We start from the raw sequence: 21710 nt of genomic DNA on the forward strand, positions 1-21710 counted from the left end.
TCAACGAAATCGTTAGTTTTATTAAAAGAGCTTAGCTGTTACTACTCGGCCAAGTCAATTGATGAAAATAATTAGAACGATTCGTTATAAGGAAGAAATTAATTAATTCGATAAAAATAATTCGGATTCATTGTTATTTTCACAGTCGTTTACTTCACCCTAAAAAAAAAAAAAAGAAAAGTTGCAAACACGCGCAAATCGAGTCTAACACGGGGGATGGGTGAAGGCAAACGCGAGAATAAAACGGATGGAAGAATATTAACGACGAGCAGCGGCATGGAGCGACAATATTTAACTTTTTCATCCGATTACCTTTAATCCCTTGCAATAATGGAAATTTATCGGTATCGCGAAATTGTTGGTGGACAGGGAGCGGACAGCTTTCAGCAACAGGCTTCTTTCTCCGTAAACCCATAAATTAACCGTACTCAATTAAACTCGATACTATTCATAAGCGGCACATAACCCCGGTGTTCCACCCTTTCGTACAATATTCTCTGCGAGGAATACAATTGAACCGACCTCCCCCTTTTTCTTCTACTATTTATGCGCACGTTAGTTTTATCCATTAGAAAGTTTCCTTTCTTTTCTAATTTTCAATACACAATTTCCTCGTCAACTGATCCGAATCCAAATTAAGATTAACACTCTCGTATATATAATAGAGAAAAAAGAGAAAGGAAGAGCTCACCTTCGTTGTCGATGGAGAAAATCCCGATCCCGTCCCCTCCACGTATGGTGTATCCGATCCTCGAGTCCCCGCCGAGGGGATCGGCGTCCCTGGCGCGGACAGTGGTTACCAGAGTGCCTACAGCTTGGTTCTCGAACACGCTAGCGGAAACGACGAAGTCGTCGAACAACGGGGGATGAACGTTCTCGTTCACGTCCACCACGTCTATGATAACCATGGTCTCGGAGGACAGGGGCGGCTCGCCCCTGTCCCTCGCCACTATCGTCAACGTGTGCATCTGCCGTTCCTCGAAGTCCAGGCTCTGGGTGATCCTGATGGTGCCGGACACCTTGTCGACCTTGAAGTAGCCCTCGCTCTCCATGGCGTCGGACAGGAAGTACTCGACGTCGCCCCCGCCCCCCTCGTCCGGGTCCGTGGCGTCCACGACGGCGACCACCGTCCACACGGGCACGTCCTCGCGAATCTTCACCGTGTAACTGGACAGAGCGAAGCTAGGCGCGTTGTCGTTCACGTCGTCCACCATCACCCTGACCAAAGCGTCCGAGTACAAGGGGGGCGCGTCCGCCCCCTTGCCCCCGTTGTCCTGCGCCCGTATCCTCAGCTCGTACACCTCCTGCCGCTCCCTGTCCAACCTGCCGAAAACGGTGAGCACTCCCGTGACGGGATCCACCCGGAAGTCGTTCGTCTCGGTCACCAGGGAGTAGGTGACCCGGGCGTTCTCGCCGAGATCGGCGTCGGTAGCGTTCGCCCGCCACACGTTGGTCCCGTTCAAAGCGGTCTCGGAGACGCGAAAGCTCGCCAAAGACTTGTCGAACCTCGGCGCGTTGTCGTTCACGTCGAGGATCGTGACGGGGAGCATCCTCGAGGCTGACTTCTGGGGCTTGCCCAAGTCGTACACGCTTATGTTGAGGAAGTACTCGCTCTCCCGCTCCCTGTCCAGGTGGCCGATCACGTTCAGGTCGCCCGTGTCGGGGTCGATCTTGAACACGGAGTCCCGGTCCCCGGCCGAGACGCAGAACACCAGTTTCCCGTTGTAGTCCAAGTCCCTGTCCCTGGCGCGGATCCTGACCAGGGTCGTGCCTATCCCCACCGACTCGTTCGCCTTTATCTCGCTTGGGAAATCGACGAACTCGGGGGCGTGCACGTTCTCCCCGTATCGGCTAGGCGTGAGCGCGTACCCGTCGTCCTTCGAGGGCATGTTGTTCCTCTCGGCGGCGGCGATCGCCTCGGTCAAACGGCGGGCGACACCCGTGTCCCGGCACTCGAAAGCCCCGCTCTGGTCCGACAGTATCCTCCCCTGCGAGCCCAAGTTCCTCTTCGCGTTCACCAGGTGCACGTGGACGGGGTTCACGTCCGCGAAATGGGAGCCGTCCGTTGCGGTCACGTTGACCACGCGCTCGGCGACCTTGACGTCGGACAGGTCGCAGGCGACGGACAGCACGCCGCTGGCCGAGTCGAGGGCGAAGCAGCCGTCCTCGTTCCCGGAGACTATGCGATAACTGATGATGTTGCCCGCGTCGAAGTCGATGGCCGAGACGGTGATGATCTCGGACCCGATCGACACGTACCTCGGCACGTGGCCTGTGCAGTCGATCCTCTCGAACTGGGGCCTGTTGTCGTTCACGTCGCGCACCCTCACGTGCAGCCGCATCTCGGCCTGCCGTCTGAACGGCATGCCCCAATCGCTCACCCGCACGTGCAGCAAGTACTCCCGCTTCATGGTCTCGTAGTCGAGCACCTGTTTCGTCCTCACTATGCCCGAGAAGTGGTCGATCTCGAACGGCACCTTCTGGATGTTGTCGATGCTGTACGAGATGTACGCGTTCTCGCCCGAGTCACGATCCTTGGCGGTTATCTTCACGACCGACGTGCCCGCCGGCTCGTTCTCGTCGATCCACACCTCCATCTCCGATTGCTCGAACGTAGGATCGTTGTCGTTCGTGTCGACCACGTTTATCTTCACCTTGGCCGAGGATTGCTTCCTGGTACCCGCGTTCCCCTGGTCAACCGCAGACACGGTCAGCGTGTAGAACGCCTTCTTCTCAGCGTCCAGGTTCACGGCCGTGTACAACATCCCCGTCTCGGCGTTCACGTAGAACTCGCCACCCTCGTTCCCGCCCACGATCTCCAGGAACACAAGCGCGTTCTTCCCCTCGTCCGCGTCCGTCACCTTCAGCTGGATCACCGGCGTGTTGACGGGCGCCGTCTCGGCCACCCTCACCTCGTATATCTCCCTGCTGAACACTGGGGCGTTGTCGTTCAGATCGGCCAGGTGGACAGGGACGAATTTGTAGCTGAAGCGTTGGGGCACCCCCCGATCCGTCGCGCGGAGCGTCAAGTTGTAGCCCTGGACCGCCGTCTCCCTGTCCAACAGGTGCAACACCTCGATGTTGTATTCCCCCGAGTGCGGCCCGCCGGCTGGACGCACTCTGAAGTGGCCGGCCGGGTCGCCGCCCACGATGTCCAGGCTCGCGATCTGACCGTGCATCCCCTCGTCGTTGTCCATCACCCGCACGATCGCGTAGATGTCCGCGTTCGAGTGCTCCACGATGTCGGGCAGGTGGTGCACGTAGATCTCGGGCGAGTGAAGGTTCACCTGACGCACCTTGATCGTCACCTTCGCCGTGCTAGCTCTGCTGCTGCCCCGGAACAGGGCACCCCGGTCCTTTGCCAGCACCACCAGTTCGTGGATCGCTCGCTCCGTGTATCTGGACACGGTTCATCGAGAGGATTACGAGAGAACTTTTCGCGTGTTCCAATCGAATTGGGAAGAAAATTTAAAAGGAATCGATAGGAAATTCTATCGGGTTGTTCGGAATGTAATTTCGTTTTTTCACACGAGTGTTGCTATTCATATAAGTCGAATCTTTATCCAGCCAACTTTCTAAACCGTTATTATTATATCTTGAGCATTTTATGGTTTATTTGTAAGAAAAGTTAAATGTTTGTCCAGCCAACTTTCTAAACCGTGTTATTATATTTTGAGAATTGGCATTTATTTATAAGAAAAGTCGAATGTTTGTCCAGCCCACTTTACTCTAAACTATGTTGTTATTATTATATTTCGAGAATTGGCATTTCATGGCAGTTATTTATAAGAAAAATCGAATATTTGTCCAGCCAATTTTATTCTAAACCGTTATTATTATATTTTAAGAATTGATATTTCATGGCATTTATTTATAAGAAAATTCGAATGTTTATTCAATTAATTTTATTTTAAATCGTATTGTTATTATTATATTTTGAGAATTGGCATTTCGTGGTTTATTTATAAGACAAGTCGAATATTTGTCCAGCCAATTTTATTTTAAACCGTTATTATTATATTTTGAGAATTGGCATTTCATTGGCAGTTATTTATAAGAAAAATCGAATATTTTTCCAGCCAATTTTATTCTAAACCGTGTTGTTATTATTATATTTGAGAATTATTATATTTTGAGAATTGGCATTTATTTATAAGAAAAATCGAATATTTGTCCAGCCAATTTTATTCTAAACCGTGTTGTTATTATATTTTGAGAATTGGCATTTATTTATAAAGTCGAATGTTTGTCCAGCCAATTTTATTTTAAACCGTTATTATTATATTTTGAGAATTGGTATTTCATGGCATTTATTTATAAGAAAAGTCGAATGTTTGTCCAGCCCACTTTACTCTAAACTATGTTGTTATTATTATATTTTGAGAATTGGCATTTCATGGCATTTATTTATAAGAAAAATCGAATATTTGTCCAGCCAATTTTATTCTAAACCGTGTTGTTATTATATTTTGAGAATTGGCATTTATTTATAAAGTCGAATGTTTGTCCAGCCAATTTTATTCTAAACCGTTATTATTATATTTCGAGAATTTGGCATTTCGTGGCATTTATTTACAAGAAAATTTCGTTTCGACAATTTTGGCAAAGAAAGACGGAAAAAGGTTGAAGCGAATAACGACTCGAGAAATTATTGACCGAGATTGAATTTCGTCAACAATTCGACCGCACGAAACGACGTTTGACGTTCCGAAAACGAAAAAAAAAAAAAAAGAAAGAGAAAAAAACGAAATTACCTTCCAATATCTCTCGCAAGAAAACCTACCTGAGAGGCCTGGTGAGCGTTATTACCCCGCTGACCGGGTGAACGGCGAACTGATCCGTTTCCTCGGCCAAGCTGTAATAAATCTCCCCGTTCCTGCCGAGATCGGCGTCCTCGGCGATTACCCTGAGTATGCTTCGATGCATAGGCGTGTCCTCCGTGACGGTGGCCTCGTACTCGGTCGGGTAGAAGAGGGGGTTCAGGTCGTTCGTGTCCAAGATCGTGACAACCACGGTGGTGTCCGCCTCGAGTATCGTAACCAGATTCCTCCCGTCGTTCCTGTTCAACGTGGCGCGCACCTCGAGCACGTAATGATCCTTCCTCTCCCGGTTCAACACGTCCACGTTACCCGTACGAGTCCGAATCAACAGGAAGCAGAAATCACCGACGGTCCTCTCCTCGGCCTTGAAGAATCTGTCGCGGTCCCCGCTCATTATACGGAAACGGATGTCGAGGTTGGCGTCCGGTGACGGCAGCTTTATGCCCATCCTCTCGTCCACGTAAGGGACCACGTACGTCTTGCCGATCGAGTTCTCCGGTATCGACACGTTGTAGAGCGGAAGGGTGAAACGGAACTCGTCGTCGGGCTGTTGTTGTTGGCTCGTGCCCTCGCTCGCGTACGAGGAGGAGGAGGAGGAGGAGGCGGAGGAGGTGGACGTGGGGATGGTGGGCGAGAACGACCTCGTCACGGGGCCTGTGCTCGCCGCCGCCGCCGACGACGACGACGAGAGAGTGGTCGACGGGGAAGCGTCGGAAGACGGGGAACCGGCTGTGGCCGCGAGCAGCCACAGCCACAACCATGGCCAGGCGAGCAGCGCTCGCTGCTTCATCCTCCTCATCGTCGTGTCGCTAGCTCATCGTCACCGATTTCCGCGAGTGAGATCCGTCGTTTCCCCGATCGGGCGAGGGAACCACCGTGGCTACGTGGCTCCTCGTCCTTCCCGTCCTCGTCCAAGCGGCCGGACCTGGAACACGTTCACGTACACGTGAGGATGAGATTTCACCATGATTTTCGGCTCGAGAAAGGGGAACGAAGTCGTTACGTTACGAAGGCAGAGTTATCCTCGACGACAGCCACCGGCTTACGCCCGATCGAGCGTGACGAGTTAAACTCGGTTAAACTCGGAGTGGGGGTTAAGGGAAAGGGGTGGCGTGAGATGCCAGGATTGACAGGTTCGATGCACGAAATGTAAATGCGTGTGTGTTAATTGTAATCGTTTAGTATCGAATTCGTTTCCTCTCATTTTTGAGGCACATTTTTTTATTAAACAAGTATTTTTCAGAATCAGACATTCCCTCTAAATGAGTTTTGGTTTATTTTTTTGAAAAATAGTTAAGGTAATTGTATTTAATTGCATTTAAAGGATTTGGAAAATTAGAAGAATATTTCTTAATCACACGTGCAAATAATAAAATGTTGAGACAATTCAGTATCCTGATCGCTCATAATTGCTTGCAATAAGATTCTAGATAATATTGAAGGTATATATGTTTCATATTTAACTAATTTAATATTTGCGAACAATTGTCTGCAATTCGAGACCGTCAGAATCGTTTTGAGAATTAAAACATTAAACATTTCGTAATTCATTGTAAAAATTCAGAATCAGGTAAAATTAATACGAGTTTGATTAATGTTCTCGTGCAGAGAGCAGATCGTTGCCACGACTATCGATCTATCATGTTATTCGATGAATTTATAGGGGTTGAATGTAGCTGGACGATGATTTTTCGAAAATTTACGGCGCGACACGGATTTACGAATTCAATAGTCGAAGGATAATTGACATCGAGCGGAAAATTCGTATCGTAAAATTGTTAAACGCGCGGAAAATAACGTTCAATTTTGAGCGATTATCAGCTATGGAGAAAAATTTGCTGCAATATCAAAACAAACAATTGTACGATTACGAGATGAATCTTATTCGTATTCCAATTATTATTGTTTTTTTTTTATTATTTGAAAAAAGATAAGAGTGATGATACAATTATTTTAAATTCGTTTAGAGGGCGTGAAATATTATTTCTTTTTTTCAAACGAATCTCAGAATTTCTCATCGTCGAAACTTTTTATTCAATATCTAAACACTTATTTTACATATAAATGATTGTAATTATAAATAATGTCACAAAAGTAAGTATATGTAATTACCGTATCAATAAATTGTAATAATTTAATTTCGTCGAAAACATTTTCACGTTTTCAATAATCGTGAAACAAGGAATACGAAATTCGTCATTTTGACGAATTGAGTTTGATCGTTTGTTTTAAGAATTAAAACAAACCGTTTGAAATTAAGTAATTACAAATTCGTGCGCTACAAACGTACTTTAAATTTGGAGTCGATGAATTCCGTCGTCGCACAAACGTTTATACAAGTGGTTCAGAATGCAGCCAGGTGAATGGTGAATATTTCAACCGTGATAGTTGCGGCAGTCAGGATTAATAAACGATGGAAAACGTTGGATCCGATAACGCGCGACGCGATTTTGCCTATCTTCGAGCGTTCCAGCCTATCGATCGCCAACCCTCCGATCTTCTCGTCGAGGTGATCCAATGTGAATTCCATCGATCGACACTTTCGACGAGGATGGAAAATGCATGGTATCGATGTCGAGGAAAAAAACAGCGAGATTCGTTCTACTTCGAATAGAAGATAAACAAGTGAAGTAGATTCCCGTGTCGGTGGTTATCTTCATTCGTGGAATTTTGGGAAGGAACTTGATTAAACGAAAAACTTTTCTACGATTCGAGGTACAAAGTTCTTAAATTTTCCGAGTTTCCATCTTTCTGATTTTAAAAATTTTTCAAATTTCCAGAAATATTCTGAAACTTTTTAAATTCTCTCGAAATCTTCGAGTAACGAAATTTAGTAAAATTTTCTAAATTTCATCCATCTTTCTGCGAACAATGATTTTCTGATCCACGCGTATAAATTTCGATTTTCTCCTTCTCGCACATCCTCCGAGATCAACACGAGCCATTTATTTCATCCTCGGTCGGCCACGAAGAGTGACCGGTTAATTCACGATTGCGGAATACAAGACTAGCTACAAGATATAGTTTTCTTAGAACGCTTCGAAGAGCTCAATCTTATCAACTTATGCTTTCGAGAGACGCCGCCATCGAACTTTTTTCCCTCCCCGTCTCGTTTCTTCGCTGAACTTTCCAACAGGCTCCAACCGACATTTTCCACGATGGAACGTAAAAATCGTAGCTGCTAACGGTGCGTTTAGCCTAGTCGAGGAAAAACATCCGAGACAAACCGGCTAATTATCGCCGGACATTTTCAAGTTTCTTGCCCCTCTCTCTTTCTCTCTCTGTGTAAAATCGACGAGATTATCGGTACAGTTACTGCGATAAACAACGTTTTGCCGCGCGCTGGCACCGTTTAAGCCGTGTACACACTTGGAACGTTTGAACACGATGAAAAGTTTTAATTTCTTTGTTACGTATATATATATATATATATATATATATTTAAATCGAGAGAAGGGTTAAATAAGAAAATCGTTGCACTTTCATTCGTGTACAATTTTTTTGTCCTCGATCGAATCGAGGAATTGAATGATTTTCATGGAAATGAATTTTCATTTTTATTCCTTTCTATACTAAAATATAAACTAATTAATCCCTAGTCATTAAGAATCAATATATACAATGTCGATATTAGATAGATATTGATACTCGACGACGAGTAGTAAACTGGAATGAAAACCAAGATGGCCGTTTATACCGATGACAACACTTGTACACGCAAAAGGAAAGTTAAATATACACATATACACATACCATTCTCAACCATCCATGACGCATACATTTACGTCATCCGCATTACAATGCTAATACCCACGCAAAAGCGTAACCATTCTCGAAGCGAAGAGTATAAATTTGAAAAACGAATTTGTAAAATTTACCTCCTACTTTTTAAAAACACTTCCATCTTCTCGAACCTCTATCTGACGAAGACGAGAAAAAAGATACACGCTCTACGTGGATATATATACGCTTTATATACAGCTCGCGAAACGAGCATGCTAAACTCCCGCAGAGATGTTCACATGGCGTTCCATGGAGGAAACGAGCCCACAAACAGACCACGATACGAGTTGTTCCAGATAAAAATCAAACGGATGATGCGATATTTTTAGGTGTTCTCGCGATTTCCACGGTGCAAGAGGAGAGCGTGGAGCAGAGAGAGCCGCCAGGTTGGCGCCACTGCCGGTGTTTCGCTCCCTGGAACGGCCAGCCGACCGACCAACCAACCTTGAACCAACCTTTCGAGACAACCTTGCTCGCCCGTTTTCCACACCTGCTCATGGGAATGGGTTGTACCGGGAACGAACATTTCGCGCCGTTCATTTCGATTCGTCAAACAGGCACCGTACGTGCCGTCGATACCAAATGTTCACATACACGGAGGGGAACGTGTTAAAGGTGGCGCGGATAGAGGGCGTGGTTGAGTTAGCACGCCGGCAAATACATGCTTGATACTCGTTATTATACACGTTGCCTCTAAGGCGAGCAAATTGAAAATTGTGAAATTTACTTTCCGAAGAAGACTCGATGATTTTCTCGAGTGATTTATATGATTTATATTTATTGATGAAAGTATTAATTGTGAAAATAACGCCTTTATTCCTTTATTAGGAAAGATCGTTTTATGTTGCGTCTCGACGACTGAACGTAGCTTTATCGAATTCTATCTCTCTCTCTCTCGACTTCTCCCCCGATCGAGTAAAATAAAAATTCCTGCACGTGTCCCAACGAAACGATACGTTTCAAGCCACGTATCGAATTAAACACCCTCCCGAGCTCGACAAACGAGCTTCATAAACGATCTTCGCGGCCAAGAGAAGTTGATCCACCGCAAGGGAGGTTCGTCCACTGCCTTTATTTATCCCCGGCCATTTATCAAACCTTTTCCTCGCGAGGTTGGCGTGTTCCAATTCGTGAACGTGGAGGATCGAGGAGGCGCGATAAGGGTACCGATGAGGCGGACAATGCTTTTACCGGGGCGTCGAGAAACGAGGAGACCTGTCCCGGGGGGCGTCAACCGGCGAAATAAATTTTCGCGTCACGTTCCTGGTGAAGAAGAAAACCGGAGACGCGTGCAACCGGTCCCGATACATCAGAGACAAGCAACTCGAAATCGTAGAAACGACGATAAGTGGATAACCTTTCACCCCTCTCCTTCCTTCCCTGTGTTAAATAAAAATATTCGCAAGGTTTTAAACAAGGGTTTTGCAGATTATTTATACCTAGATTTGTGGTAACGTTTCGTTTGTTTTGATTTTTCTTCGACTCGAATTTCGAGATTACGAGAATGTATATCAAAACAATTTTGTAAAAGTAATTTTGATCGTTGCCAATTTTTTTCGACCTAGAAATCGTAGAGATCTAGGACAAATGGATTTCACTTATCTTATGAGTGAAAATATCTCGGTTTGTAGATTGGATACCTAGATCGACTTTTGAAATTTAAGAAATAATTTTTGAATTCTTGTTACGCGAAGTTTCTCCATTCCATGGGATGAAGAAAATATCTCGATGTTTTGAACGATTCGTTCGGAGAGATGATGATCTTCGATCTAGATGCGAAGTTAAAAGTCGTGGCGGTCCGATCGAGGAGGACGGTAACGGTTCGATTTTCGCGAGGATGATGGAGAAATGTTTGACGCGAGGGAAAAGGGAATAAAAAGTGGCGGGGATAGGATAGATATTGTCGTTCGTGGTTAACGATCGCGTTAGTTAAATCGAGCGTGAATCGCGACATTGATCTACGAGCGGAAAGAAGGTCGTGAGCGAGCTCCGTTACATCTTTTCCACTGCACAATCGACCGATCGAAAAATATATAACACGTTACACACACACACACACACACACACACATACACTCACTTTTACACTTTCACCTTGGNCACACATACTCATTTTTACACTTTCACCTTGGAACGATTTTATTTCTTCGATGATCGATCTCGCCTCCTCGACCTAAAATCGACTCTTTCCAACTCTTCCTAAACGAATATAGACGAAAAAACGAAAGGCCAATTTAAAGAAAAATTAGGTACAAATCAGATACGTGCACAGATCGAAGAAAACGATGTCAGGAAGGATACGTATTTTATCCTGAATACGAGGGATCGCATTCGTTAACGGAACGATCGTTTCGGAGGAATCGGGGGGCGTGGAGAGTGGAATTAATTTCTCCACAGCTTCGCCTCCCGTTCCTCCGCGTGGAAAAAAAAGAGGGGAGGGGGAGCGAACACTATTCGCTCCGTTTCGCCGAGAGCCACACGACTCGAGATAAATCCGATTAACAGGTGAACGCCTGTACACCTAGTTGTGTCGATGCGAACGATCACGCTCACGTCAGATTAACGCGACAACGCTCTCGTTGATACTTTTCGCGAGTGGCACGATCTTCGCGTTGTGAAGAGATGGATGTGATTCGCTTCGACGCGTAGTCTCCGGGGATCTTGTTTCTTAATACACAACCTTTCCCTTTCTTTCTTTTTATCACGAACATTTTTCTCTCTCTCTCTCGTATAATTTGTACAACGATATTGTAAACGAAAGATATTTATTCATTGATGTTCGATGACAAATGTGCTGTCAAAAAATTCAACGAAACAAATGTGCATATAAAAAGGGAAATGAGATATCAAATTTTTCCCATGATTCAAAAAAAGGCCAAATTTTATTCTTCTCTCATCGTATTCATCGAAGGAAAAAAAAATGTATAATCTGTCTAAATATTCAATTTCAATTCAAAGAGGAGCAATCAACGAGGAACCACTCTGTTCCTTCCTTCTTCCAAGAGACGTCTTGGCGCTATTTTTCCTTCCGCCTCCGAAGAAGTGGTCGCGTTTCCTGGTATTTAATAATCACACGCGGGTGGCGGTTTTTGTCAAAGCGGCGTCGAAGCGGCTTTTATCTCGGCGGGCTTCGAGGCGGGTCTCGGCCGGCCCACCCGGCCGGAAAACACATTATTTCGCCATCTGTCTGCGCCGGTGTATCACCAACCTCGCCGTGGATCTCTCTTTATAAAAAATTTTCTCCCCCCTCCTCTCCAAAGCTGTGGCTGCTTTTTATCAAAAATCTCCCTGTGTTTTTCCCCCGTGCATCCGATTATCGCTCGTTTCGAGGAGAAATCGTGTCTGCTCTCCGGCAAGACGACGATGGAGTGGCACTCGTGCGCGACTTTCTCACGGTGTTTTGGATTTTATTCGTGCTGTTTTTGCTATCTCTTTTTCGAGATATGTAAGTCCAAATTTAACCCTTTGTTCGAATGGTGACTCTGAGACACCAGTTGGATCAGATGGATGTGGCGACAATATTTATTTATGCTTGACTTTTTTTTTAATATCGAATAGATTCTTATAATATAAGCTCTTTACGTGTAATCTTATAAAGTGTGGAATGATACACTATCGATTTTTTTTATCTCAAATTAGATCGAACTGTATTCTCGATGTTGGTCCGAGTTTGACAATCGTGGGAATAGAGATATTATTTTCCAAGTTTTTGAATTTTAATTAATTCTTGAATAATGAAATTATTTCTATTAAGAAATTGAGTAGGGAGAAAATAGAGATAGAAAGATGAAAAATAAGAGTAACACAGTGAGAGGATGCAAAACCGAGGATGCATCTTGGTAATTATTATTATTAAAATATCGCGCAAAACAACGATACAGAATTTAATATCCAACAAATGTTCTTTCTTTATATGTAAAGGTACAAATAATATTAAAATATAAAAGTTTTACAAAAGTTAATTCGAGCCTGGAGTGCAAAGGATTAAAAGTAATTTTTTAACAGGAATTTGCATATACGTTTCAATGGCAAAAAAATAAATCTATCAAATAAATATAAATTTTCGAGGGATGCACCATGTTCGTATCGAGGCAACTCTTCTCGACAACAATCTCCCCTCTCAAGGATGGCAACGTAATATCGCTGCCAAAGATCCAGTTCCACGTTCTGTTCCCACGCCATGCCAATCGTCGAGGAGTTCTGTATTCGACGCGACCTTTCCACACGCGTTACTCGATTAACGATTGCTATCGACGAGTTGGCGCGACTGGCAGGTGTTAAGCAGCCGATACGAAGTTGCATTCTGGCAGCCCTTATCGAAGTCGCTGACTATCGTTCAACGAATGAATGTTTCATTCATGAACAAGGGGATGGAACAAGGGGTGAAAGGATCTTGGAATTTTCGGGGAGGATGAATTCGTCGACGATCTCGACGGGTTGAAAGGATGATTGATTTATTAACTCTTATGCGAGGTGTAGCCTCGGGGTTGTAATCTGTAATTGTGATGATGATAAAGGATGAAAGAAGGGGAGAATAAAAATAATGCGAGGAGGAATGTGATCGAGTCCTCGAGATAGAAATTCGTATAAGAATTTAAGATAACATTGTTATGTTATAGTGAACGATTGCAATTATATATACGTGTATACATGTGTATATAGCTATAGTAAGTGGATCACCTTGGTCGAAGTAATTCGAATAATAAATAATTTAGAAGGACGAGTCGAGGAAGGAATTCAAAAATGAAAAATTTCCGATTTCGTGAGTAAAATCGTGGAGTAAAATAAGATGAAATTGATTTACGAGACGAGAGAGAGAGAGAGAGAGAGAGAAAAAATAAATAAATAATGGTAAATGCAAATTGGAAACGTACGATCAAACCGTGCTTCGTTCGAATATTTAAATTAGTTTGTGTATACGCATATATCGTAAACAGAGCATTTAGAATCGAGTCTTGATCGAGTAAATCACTCGCAGAGATAATATCGAGTCAACATCGGTAAACCAAACCGAGAATGATATCGTTAATCGACATATACCGCAACCCATTACTCCAGTCACCGCGATCGATCTTCGTGTTCATCGTCCCAGTAATTGTACACAATCCCTCAAGTCTTTACGGCCTTGTAAACCTCGCTTCGACACGATTATTCACCGTAATAACAATACTCGTTTCCACATAAGTACCACATATATCCCTCTCTCTTGTCCTTCACGGAACGATCCACTTCCACAATTCCAAATTCTTTCACAAACCTCGACCAACTTTCACGTGGAAGAAGATCTTCCCCCTCGTTTCTAAAGAGATTTATGTATTGTCGACAACGAAAACTCGCGAAAAATTGTTATATACACAGCCTAGACACAGTTCTACAATTACTTTTCTCTCTAAATGAAAAATATCCATCCATCGTGACTCGTCTTACAGCTCGAGTGAAAGTTATTAAAATTAGGAAAAATTTGAATCGAGGATAGTAACTTCCGGTCAACGATCGAACGATCGTTAGAAACGCGGAATCTTGCTCCTCGAAATCCTTTTTTATTTATCTTTTTACGACTTCTCGAGATATCATCGTGTAAAAGAAAGGGTAATTTTTAAACCGATCTATCTCAAACTTTAAACAAGTTAGATTCAATGTGATGTTTAAGTCTCATATCGAGATGAAATAATAAGAAAGGATTTCAGTGGCGCGGCTTTTTCCGTTTCCCAAATAAATTCTGACGATAAAATTTTTAATTTCTTTTCACGTTTTTTCGTCACGGTGCAAAGTAAGTACATTAAGTATATTTAATTCTATAATTCATCTGATTTTGAGTTAATCATCTTCTTTAATTCTTTGATCGACTTTTAACTTAAGAAGTTATCCAATTAAGAGGAGAATGTTTATGGATTCGGTACGTACGTATTTTAACACGACAAGTTTTTCAATCGTTCTCGTCGAAGCTCTGTCGAAGCCTTTCATCGACGCGTCGATCCGCTTGGCCGAATTTTCAATATTTCTAGTAACTGTGCTCTCGCCTCTGTCTGGCTTGATAATTAAACAGAACGATATGACCTCCTTCCAATCCCGCCACGAGCTGGAACAATCGTCTTCGCGCCTCGTCGAACGCATTGTGCGTCGCTTTATCTCGCGCGCGAACCTTCGAACGCGATGACAGTTGGAATATTGCATGGTCGAGATGAGCGTTTTCACGCTTTGCAATACAATATTCACACATCTCTCAAACAGAAACACGTATTGCCACGTATAATTCTGTATTTCAAATATTATAATTACTTTATAATTATTCTGAATTGGTGAGATATTTCTTCAATTATTTATATATATATATATAAAGAATTATTATTTGTCGATAAAATTATATCAATTATTTAAAGTTGTTCGAGAGCAAGAGGCAAGGTAATTTTATCAAAGTTTCGCTTTCTTATCGGGATTAAAGAATTTTATTTTCTTATTTCTTTATTATATTGTAGTAAAAGTTTATATATTGTGTAATTTTTCCATAAAGTAAGTCGAAACTTTTAATTAAAATTTTTATATTTTTCCGTGTTATATTTTTCAGAGTAAACGAGATCAAGAAATTTGATATCGGTAAAGTTCAATGCAAGAAGATTACATTAATCTGAAAATAAAATTGAGTATACCACGAGGAGCACGATAGGAGAGTTAATAGGAAATTCGATATTCCATTTCAAGAAAAATCAGCGCAAGACGATACTTACAAAAAAAAAAAAAAATCGAATAAAAAAAAATTTCTTAATAAACATTTTAAAAAATATTCACATTTTGAAACATTTTTAACATTCACAATGCAATATATATCTTTCTATTGTACTAAAAACTTTTTCCAAAATAGCTTAAAAGTGTCAACCGATAAATTCATTCCCAGTAAAATGTACGATTACAAGGATTGGAGTGCCGGTGCGGAGCGATCGTGTTGACAAACGAGCTATAAGTAGCCTAATCGTGTCTCAGCCTTCCCAGAATAGGGAAGGGTGTATTCCACACGAGGAAGGATAGAGTGGAAAGGGTGACAGCCAACCCACACTTTCGGATTAAATCAATCCAAAGAATAATAAATGCTCCGTCTACTTTCTTGTGCTCGTTAAATTTGCAAATTATAAACATAAATATTTCGTTCACCGAGAAAATTGGAAAAAATCGAATAACTCAAATAGAACAGATATCCATTTGATTTTTATGTAAATAATTAATACTAAAAAAAAAAAGAAAAATGCATGCAATTAAAATTCGTGCAAAAATGAATGGGAATAGAAATAGAACGTGTTGTAAGATTTTTTAACATTTCGAAAGCACGAGTGAGATATTCCATGTACATCACTTCCAAGTACTCGAAGTAAAAAAAAAAATCTAGAAATCCGATCCACGAACAAGACAAACCCTTCGTTAGATACACGCGAGTGTATCTTTTTATAAATATGGAATAAGGACAGGAATAAGTGGCACCACAACGATCATTAACTTCGATCGCACGTATTCCTACCTACTACGTATAACTTTTATCTTAACGACCAGAAATTTAGACGAACGTAACATTTCTCGATCTTTAAAAAAAGTATCAGATAACGTCCAGAGAACACGTTCCATTCCGCGACACGGAAAAAAACGATAAAAAAGAAAGTAGCGAAGAACGAAACGACGCGCAATTGCAATTGACTTTCGATCTATATATATATATATATATATTTTTTTCTTTCTTTTTTCTTTCTTTTCTTTTTTTTTTTTAATGAAGATCTATTAAACTAGAAACATACGGTTAAACGATACGACATCGAATTACGTTCGCTTTACGTTTAAATTGCTTTTGGCGAAATCGAGGCTCGATCGATCCGATCGATTAACCGGTTGTGCACCTTCCTTAAGGCTGTTAATTATACGGGAAACCAACCTTCCTCCTTTCCGTTAATCGTCCGTCGAAAGAAGAAACTGCTCGAAGGACTTCGCGTACCTCCGTTGCTTTCCCAAACTCCTCCTCGGAATCGCAAGCTACCGGATCATAAAGCGATCCAACGAGCTTCGCCTTGAATACAGCTATCGGTAATTAGCCGGGTGGCAGGCGTTCGAATCGAGCAAGGGGACGATTAATCTACCATTGAGTGACCGGTCTTCCCTTGAGACTTAATTGCACGTCACGGCCAACACGCCTAATGGGGCGATGGCCTCCAAACAAATTTCTTTTTTAAATATTTTTACACGAGTATTTTTGAATTGTTGTCGTCCCCTGTTGTTGTCTTTTAAACGGAAAATTATGGAGAGAAAATTATGGTTAGTTTGTCGACACGTGGGCGGCACAAGGATCGCGAGTTTTTTCGACATTTATACATATGTCTTTCCGTGCATATTCCAATTTATTCTTTATGTGCACGGCCATTTTGGATTTCTGTTTGAAAACGATTAATATCAATAATATCGATATATGTTTCCGGGAAATTTTTTATTCGATTTTTAAACGTGGAAAATGACGTATTTAGTTATGACAAATTGGAAATAAAATTAAACGGACAAGTAGGATTAAATATGTATAACGATGGATAATTGTATCACAAAGCAAATCAATTTTACGTCGTTTGCGCACGATCGATAGGATTTAAAACGCGGCCACGGTTTAATACCGGACAGATATCGTATATTAACGATGAATGGGAGAGGCATCGATACGGAGAGTATCCGATTAATAGAGATCATTGTTTGCCTCGATGGTTTTTGATCCATCGTAATTCGACTTGAAATGAAACGCTGCGTGACTTAACCTCCTAGACATGACTACAACTAGTCAGGATTATTATTAGAGATCTCATCATCTGTACACGTATGCAAGAATTTTGATTTGAAGGAATAATTTTTAGGCATATTCCATCTTTCCTTTTATGAAAATTGATGAAAGATTAAATACAAGACAAGAATTTTACGATTTTATTTTTTGAAAAAGTGTTTTACTTAATTTATCATCAAAAGGATTTTCATTCATTAAAAAGGGAATTTTTATCTTTTGATTAGATACATGAACTTTATTATCTGATTTTGTTATATCAGAATTATATCGATCTATGCAAGAATTTGAAGCAATAATAGTCATATTCCATTTTCTTTTTATGAAAGTTGATATAATAATAAAAATATAATTCAAGAATTTTACGATTAATATTGTATTAATTAATTATCTGTTGAATTTATAAACTTTAAAAGTAATTTACTTATTAAAAGGGTTTTCAACATTGAAAAGGGAATTCAGGTTTCTAATTAAATGCATGAACACGCGAACTTTGATACCTGATCTTGTTACATCAGAATGGATACTGATAACGCGTATCAGGATTGATGCAATTTTCTAAATGATTCTAATTAACCGAATATTATTAAAGATACTAAGAAAAATTGAGGAAGATGTTATTAGCTACGCGTGATATAACAATCCAATAAAAATATTTTCCACGAAAAATTCGAGAAATATCTACGCAATATAGGAAAACAATCCTTTGAAACTGAGAAAATCTGGAAAAATTTTCCGATTTTTCTTAGATTTTTTTAAATTTCATAACACGGTTCCGAGATTCTATCTCGACACGAAATGAGAATCAACTCAATTCGCTAAGAAAATTCACACACAATTCTCTTTCGAAGAATCTGATTCAATTACCATGTTTTGGATATAACTTTTCGCGTACATATAACTTGTACAATTCTCAATCGATTAAAACGAAATCTGAACACACGTACACGAAGAAAAAAAAAAAATCTACACTCAATTTTTCGCATCGAAAACTGTATATCCTATATCCTATATCCTATCTACTATTTCTAAAAAAAAAAAAAAAAAAAAATAGATAAAAATAAATACATATTTCCATCCATGATTCACCCGCATAATCCACCACCTCTAGTCCTCTAACCTCCCCAAGCACCGAACGAGCGACGTACAAAAATAACTGTTTCATTCTCTCGCGGCCTCGTAAAGCAATCCACGAGCCGATCCATCCTCCGCGATCCAACCCCTCTCGAATCGAGGGCTAAGGAAGGAACGTCTGTCAATCTTTGTCTCGTTTTCTCGAACGGACAAATCCTCGACTCGTAGAGGGTAGATAGAAGGTTGGATATAAATGAAAAAGGAGCCGAGGTTGTTCGCCTTCGTCATCGCGGCCAAATTCCGGTTAAGACACGCCGCAAAGGGCTTCGCTCCAGTTTAAACGATACCCGGGGGCGAGGGTGAGCAGACGTGTCTGGCTTCGCGTCTACTCGGCCCCCTCCCGCCTCGTTCAATCGATATCGTGTTTAGTTCGGTTCCCCCTTCAGCTGCTTTCGCCGTCGGACGAAAAATGACTCGATAATTGGGACGACAAACCGTGTAAAGAGACTATTTTTTTTTTTTTGGAATGGAATTTTATTTCTCGTTTTGTCAATAAGTAAAGTTGTTACATATGGGAATAAAATATTCCAATCTTTATTCGTCATTGCGAGATATGTGAATAAGAAGTGAATAAGTCGTGAGAGGGAAAAACAATCTTTTAATATCCTCAATCCATATATAATTATATATAATTATATTTTATATATATATAAAATTATAATAATAATTATAAATAAAAGAGCATTCAGAAGAAATTGAAAGAATAAGAGTTTGATAAAAATAGAATGATTCACAATATATTGTGAACGCTGATACATGTAAGATGAGGAAAAAGAATTAGGAAAGGAGGTACAAGTTTGAACGGTAGACAGGGAAATATTTAGGATTCTGAAGCAAAACTATTTCACCGATGGAAGAAGAATTTTACCGCTTCATTTCGCTCGATGCAATTACATTGATACAATATTTGGATTCCGTAAGATCGTTTCGAAACGAATATTTTCTAACGAAAAAGAGTTGAACAAAGAGAGGATCGATACTCTCTTTCGAAAAGACCTCGACATTCGATTCGACGTCGAGGATTATCCGCAAATTTCGACTCTTGTCCCAAGCAATAAACTTTTTGTAAACTTTTCATCGATCTCGAGAGAGGCTGAACTATCTTTTTTTTTTTTTTCTTTTCTTTTTTTTTCTTTCGCGAATTTTTTCGTACGAATTTTCAAAGCCAAGTTTTATAGGCTAAACACAGATACAAAACGTTACGGACGAAAGCGTCCACAGGATCACTGCCGAGACGCAATATCGCATTCAATAAAGCAAGTGTACCGCCAAAAAAATTCTATTCGAAACCGTTCATCCGAGTTCACCTGCGAATACTTTCTTTTTCCGCGATCTAACTCGATCGATCGAGCCAATCGTATCGCGAAAAATTTGTCAACTTGTCTTGGAAATTGGAAAGAGTTGAGAAAAAAAGTTCAGTTTCGAAATTATTTCTGACTCGTTTATTTATTTATTTATTTGAAAATGATAAGTATCTCGAACGATATTTTATAATTTTTATTTGCAATTGTTAAATTTTTCGCAAGAAAGATATATTCGAATTAGGTAAAAAAAGGAAAAAGAAAAATTGTCAGAATAATTTATGAACGTATATTCAAACCGAAAACATTTATCTCTTCGCGGACAACGAATCGAATATTTATACAATCCAAACGGATCCAAACCTATTAAATAGTAACCGCCTATATACCGCAATTAATCTACATTCTCGCAATACAAAACACGAGCAACGAAGAAAATTAGAGAATCTACATCAAAAAAAATAAATATCCTCGAAAATCGATCGATCACCTTTCTACAATCCGCCTCGAATAAACCATTTTACTTCCAAATTCAAAATTTCGATTCCCCAGCACATCGATTAATTATCTTATCTTATCTTATCTTATATTATATAATTATCTTATCTTGTATATAACACTTTATATACAAAGAAGAAAGGAAACGAGGCGAGCGAAGAAAGATCCATCGTACGTATAGAGCAAAAGCAACGAAACGAAGCTTTTGAAAAGCTTTTGGAACGAGAAAATAAACGAAAAATCTGATCGGAATTTCCTTCTCAAGGAGTAAAGAAACGAGTAAATTTCGAAATTTCGGTTCGATCGAGGCGAGTGTTGTAACGCAACAAAATTTGAGCGGCAATGGACCGGAAGCACGAAAGCTTTAATTACTTTCCCGCGAAGCGCGCGCACAGAGCCGGGGCCGGGAACTTGGCCGACCGGATACATTGCAATTTCCGGAACGAGGTTTCGGCCGCGGAGCCGTTCTCGGCGTGCGCGCGATTGGGAAGCCACGAACAACGAGCTGTAATTTGCACGTAAATCGACGCGTATTTCCCTGGCAACCGGCCGGCTCCGCGTCGAAACGGAATTGAAAAAGAGCGTCCCTCGAAAATTTCCATCGAATATCTCGGGCACGCGCGCGATGGACGATCTCATCGAACGTTGAGATGATAATCTTGTAAGTAAAAATTAGCGTGCAATTGGCAAGCGGAGCAGTGGAAGTGAATTTTAATTAATAAATAAGAAATTGGCCAATTGTATTTTATTAGAAGAAAGAGCAAGATCAAATATCCTTCTCTTGTTGTTTATGTGATATCAAGTCCTTCGAAAATTGATTATTGAGAAGAAGAGTATCTCTATTATATAATAGTTGTAATCCTCTTTTCATTATGTACACAAAAATTGTCGAATAGTTTAGACAGAGGCGTTTATTTTCGAGTTTACTGATTCGAGAGAATCATCATAGAAACGTCGCTAGGTGGCGGGAGTGTAGATGGCGCAAGGGAGATCCTCTGTTTCTCACTCTATGTTTCAATCGGTATATCTGAATTAGATCGAAAACGAGCTCGTTTACGAAGTATCAAGAGCGTGTTTCTTTGTGCAGATGGCGATAAGAATACGCGATTCGATGGAGGAGGTTGAATAAAATATTGGATCGGGTGAAAATTTGTTGCAGCAGTGTGATCGAAACTGGAAGTGCGAGATTCGAAGTGTTTCACTGTTTTTTTTTTTTTTTTTTTATTTAAAATTTAATCGTAGGTTAGAATATAAATGGATAAAGAATTTTATGGTATTTATTGGCGAAATTGGCAATTTCAAAATGTTTTATTCTGTTTGAAAAACTTGTGTGTTTGAAGATTGAATAAAATATTTCATGGTTGGACGAAGAAAATAAACG

The 21710-nt window shown here is 41.0% G+C and overlaps 1 protein-coding gene across 8 annotated transcripts in view; it reads right to left on the reverse strand.

Annotated features, from left to right (window-relative positions):
* The window catches only part of LOC122718911 (fat-like cadherin-related tumor suppressor homolog), a 529283-nt gene that overhangs the window by 356190 nt on the left and 151383 nt on the right, over positions 1 to 21710 (reverse strand). For all 8 annotated transcript variants that reach the window (XR_006347483.1, XR_006347482.1, XM_043944311.1 and 5 more), the window contains exons 2-3: positions 4784 to 5745; positions 692 to 3399 (exon numbers count right to left, since the gene is read on the reverse strand). Coding sequence is in view for 6 of the 8 variants with exons in the window: in XM_043944311.1 (XP_043800246.1) it covers positions 692 to 3399; positions 4784 to 5619 (3544 nt within the window). In the remaining 2 variants the exon portion in view is untranslated. The remainder of the gene's footprint in view (positions 1 to 691; positions 3400 to 4783; positions 5746 to 21710) is intronic.

This window comes from Apis laboriosa, unplaced genomic scaffold (genome assembly GCF_014066325.1).
Source record: "Apis laboriosa isolate Shangri-la unplaced genomic scaffold, ASM1406632v1 scaffold68_cov148, whole genome shotgun sequence".
Taxonomy (NCBI): domain Eukaryota; kingdom Metazoa; phylum Arthropoda; class Insecta; order Hymenoptera; family Apidae; genus Apis; species Apis laboriosa.